This window comes from Aplysia californica, unplaced genomic scaffold (assembly GCF_000002075.1).
Source record: "Aplysia californica isolate F4 #8 unplaced genomic scaffold, AplCal3.0 scaffold00832, whole genome shotgun sequence".
Classification (NCBI taxonomy): domain Eukaryota; kingdom Metazoa; phylum Mollusca; class Gastropoda; order Aplysiida; family Aplysiidae; genus Aplysia; species Aplysia californica.
This window is the reverse complement of record NW_004798102.1, coordinates 41,229-45,544: the sequence shown is the minus strand read 5'-3', so window position 1 is coordinate 45,544 and position 4,316 is coordinate 41,229. Positions and strand designations below refer to the sequence as shown.

The following is a 4,316-nucleotide window of genomic DNA, read 5'->3' as shown; positions in this document are numbered from 1 at the left end:
TGTGTGTGTGTGTGAGTATATGCGTGTGTGAGTGTGACCGATAACTTATGATACAATAGCAGACGTGGACAGATATATTACACACGCTGACATGAACAGGCAGGGAAGGGTGCATAGGCCTGTATCGTGACTTTTGTTCATTCACTAAATAGAACTTGGAGTTGCGGATGTCCCCAGCAAAGGTCTCAAACTGACAGCATGCAATTTAAGCTGAGTACAGTGTGTGTCGTAAGTTGTGAAACATGAAAGGTTTTCGTTAATGAGTATGAAATCAATGCTTCCACTTCCAGTACAGAGCCTATGTCAGCGAGGCGGCTCGGTGCGTACTCTGTTTTCGTTTCATCGCTATTAGTTGTGTACCAATACCATATATGGTCAAAGTAGTTCCGTTGGCTGTTGCTATTTTTTCCCCATCCTCTGGAATCTGGAAAGGCGGGGGTAGAAAAATCGATCATAGCAGAGCATCGTATTGGTGACGCTCTCGCTGGGCCTTTTATGAATGGAACGAGGGAAGCGCCCGCGCGTTCTATTTTTGGAACGCCATAGCCGACTGGGACAGGTCATTTTTATCGCAAGACGAAGCCTCGGAGGGTTCAGTAGTCACGCAGACGCCGAAGGAGAACGTTCAACCAACGCTGAAACGTTCACAGTAGGAAACCAACGTATTTCAGAGTCAACACTATATTTACAAGCGAGCCAGAGGCAGAGGTGAAGTTTTACTCGCTTGTTTGTAGCGATTCGTAAAGCCTGTGACTGTGAGCATTGTATTTCAAACTGCTTGTAATCTTTATTATGTAGCTTGCGTGCAAATTCTGACTGCATTCCGACTGCATATTAGGTTTATAGCGGATACGTCGTTTACGTTTCTTCTGGGATATCGTGAACTTGTAGATCTAAATCTAGATCTATTTCATTTCTCAAAAGGTAATGTAGATCTAGATCTAGATCTAAACTTAAAATGTTCTTTGGTCGTTTTCGATCATCGGTTATTTGCAAGTGCTCTGCATCCACCGTTGTTGTATACAGGCCAAGCCTAATACACTACTGATGAAGCATTCTTAAATTGACTTGCTCGCTATTTTTGTAGCATTTTATGCAAGAAGTCTGTAGTGTCAGTGTCACTGGTGCTCAGACTGTAAGTCGTTTCGTTTTCACGATTTCACCCATGCGTGTCGGCTGGTTTACTTTTCTAAAGGGGAGGGGTTCCCTTTTGATTGCCAAAATATTTTATTAACGGCTATTTAATTTTAGAATTAACAGCAAGGTGCTTCTACTGTAAAGCGATAGGGGTAGTTTCCCAGACGGAAAGATCTGCTGTCAAATAAATGTCACGTTTGCTATATTCACTGAACGTTTTCCTTCGACGCCCACTGTGGCCCATACGTAATTACACTGGGCTTGTTATTACACCACAGGTTGACACACAAACTAGAACAATAATTTACATGCTGCGCAGTAGAGGCTTGCCCGGGCCTCGGCGAAACTTTTTATAACTCAGTATTCAGCCAATCAGAACGATCGTTTTAATCATTGTAGGCCAAACAGCTGTTTGTGCGGAGTAAACTACAATTATTGCCCTCTGTGGAACCCTCGGTCTTTAGTTTTGTATGCAGACGTTTTCTATCCTTTTTACGAATTTTTACTGTTTCTTTCTTGTCGATTTTAATATTTTTGTATTTCTGAAAGTGTTGCAATCTCGCAACATTGAGAAAAATTCTCCCGTATTGTGGCGGAAGGACTTGTTTTTGGTTGTGCTGCGGCTAACAATCGAACGCGTAAGAAGTTGCTAAATCTGCACATTAGGTCTACGCTCTGCCGGGTAAGCTGGCAGTGAGAGTAGAGGTAAGCAAGCCGTCCATAACATCTTCACATCTTTTCATTGCAGACGCGGCTTTGTCTTCTCAAATACCCGGTATGGCTTCGCTAAGCTGTAGCAACAGATTTCAAGTGCTCTGTTATGAGCAAGTGGCCAGGCTGCATGAAGTTATGGAAGACGTCATTCCCATTCATGGACGAGGTAACTTCCCTACCCTCGATGTCAAGTTGAAAGATCTTGTTCAAGTCGTGAAAGACAAACTGACAGCAGATGGTGTCATTGTAAGGGACATTCGTCTCAATGGGGGCGCCGCCAGTTACATTCTCGGCACATCAAATGCTCAAGAATTCAATGATGTTGATTTGATTTTCGGTGTGGATTTGTCGAACCATAATGAGCTTCAGAAAATTCGCAATTGTGTGCTTGGATGCATCGTGAATTTCCTTCCAGATGGCACTAGCAGGGACAAAATAAGCAGCTGTACTTTGAAGGAAGCCTATGTGCAAAAAATGGTGAAGGTTTGTAATGAACACGGGGATAGGTGGAGTTTAATTTCTTTATCCCACAAGACCAGAAAAAACGTGGAACTGAAATTTGTGGATAAGATGAAGCGCCAGTTTGAGTTCAGTGTCGATTCCTTTCAAATTATCCTGGATAGCCTTATTACATTTTATGACATTTCCAAGGCTCCAATGAGTGAACACTTTTATCCTACCATCATTGCTGAAAGTTTGTATGGTGATTTCTCTGAAGCCTGGTACCATCTGGATAATAAACTTATTGCAACAAGGAACCCGGAGGAAATAAGGGGTGGTGGTCTGCTCAAATACTGTAATCTTCTTGTCAGGGGTTACACCCCAGCAAATGAAATTGATATTCGGACGATGGAGAGATACATGTGTTCGCGTTTCTTCATTGATTTTAGTGACATAAACCAGCAACGTCAGAAACTGGAAGCCTATCTGGTCAATCACTTCAACGGTGATGAGGATATGAAGTATGAGTACCTCACAACCCTTTATCGTGTCGTTGATGAAAGCACCATCTGCCTTATGGGCCATGAGCGGCGGCAGACGCTCAACCTCATTCACCAGCTAGCTTACCAAGTGTACATGGCTCAAGAACGGAAGGCCCAAGTCAAATGTGTGGAGCTGCATCAGTTAGATCAACTCAACAACCTAGTCATTGACCAGGTTTTCTATGGGCCTTTTGACACCAATGGCAGTAGCAACCAATTTTACAACTACCCAATGCCTTCCTCTTCTTACCACCAGATCAGCAATTCTTCCTCTTGCCCGTACTGCCCCCCGTACCTTCACTGCTCCTAATAGTCCTAGGGAAGGATGCAAGGGTCGGCATTGCCACAAGGGTATGTCGACCAAGTGTTTTTGTGCAAAAAAAAGACAAATAAGAGGACATCTGTAACTTCTCTTCGTTATATTCAGTTCACATAGCACTTGGTTCAGCATTGTTTCGCAATCAGGATCTCAATTCTCTTGGATCTTAAATTTCGTCTTAAGAGGGTTTTTCCCCCCCTCTGACTATTAGTTTGGTTTTTCAGATTATTTGTTCAAGGAACTGAAAAACAAGAAGAATATGTTCCTGGGCTGGCTTATATTTTCCTTGTTTCACTGTGTTTGAGAAATATTATTTCTTTCTTTTGCAAACTGTGTTAGCATACACGTTATATTGATACTTGGATGAATTCAACATCTATACTGCTGCAACAATTACAAAATTAACCTTCCCATGACATGATATTCTGGGAGTTCAGGATGCATTGTGTGTATGTACATAAACATTATTGGTGATTTTAGTAGTCAGTGGTTGTAAAGTTGACCAAGCAAAAAGGTATGAAATTATTTCAACCATCTGTTTCTACTAATATTGCTGCCTTCACTTTACATTACTTTAGTTTATATCTGAAGAGTCTTCAGAAGATTATTTTTTTTCCACTTTCAGTTGTAATGGACTTGATGCTGAATTGAAGCACTTGTCAGTGGTTTACAGTAACTTACAAAGTAAATTTTCAGGAGACAAGTGAGCCTGGGATCATGTACAAAGAAGTTTGTTATCTTGTAGAGAAGTGCAGTGAAAATTTTTGGTCCACAGGACCTTTTGTTACTTGTCAGACATTAACTCATTATATCTTTTTGAGAAGGAACTGGGGTGATGTATTTTCTTTACCCAAAAGAAAAAAAAATGCTAAAAATGTGTTTATTGGATTGCTGAAAGTTTCACTGGTCTAGACTGAAAAAAAGTTGGGTTTAATCTGTTTTACCAGTTGAGAGTTAATTAAGTGTCAGTAATTCCATCTCAGCTTACTTCAGCTTTTGAAACATGTCAAGTCGGGAAAATGAAATTGAAAGGCTAAAGGCTAATGGCAAAGGGCAGAACAGATTTGTGTTTCAAGTTTTTTATGTTGTTGGTTATTTGCTAGATCATGGTCTATGAATGAGAGACGATGATGGTGTGGTAAAATATGGGGGGGGGGGGGGGG

General features: G+C 41.3%; 1 protein-coding gene across 2 annotated transcripts; it reads left to right on the top strand.

The window, feature by feature from the left end:
• Positions 1–559: 559 nt before the first annotated feature.
• LOC101848695 (terminal nucleotidyltransferase 5C) lies at positions 560–4,168 on the top strand. 2 transcript variants are annotated; one of them, XM_005109930.3, is made up of 2 exons: positions 560–708; positions 1,886–4,168. In XM_005109930.3, exon 2 carries the CDS (start codon positions 1,915–1,917, stop codon positions 3,142–3,144), a length of 1,230 nt encoding a protein of 409 aa, XP_005109987.1. In that variant the 5' UTR covers positions 560–708; positions 1,886–1,914; the 3' UTR covers positions 3,145–4,168. The 2 variants fall into 2 exon arrangements, with proteins under 2 accessions (XP_005109987.1, XP_005109988.1); XM_005109931.3 differs by having other exon boundaries at positions 560–755.
• The last annotated feature ends 148 nt before the right edge of the window (positions 4,169–4,316 follow it).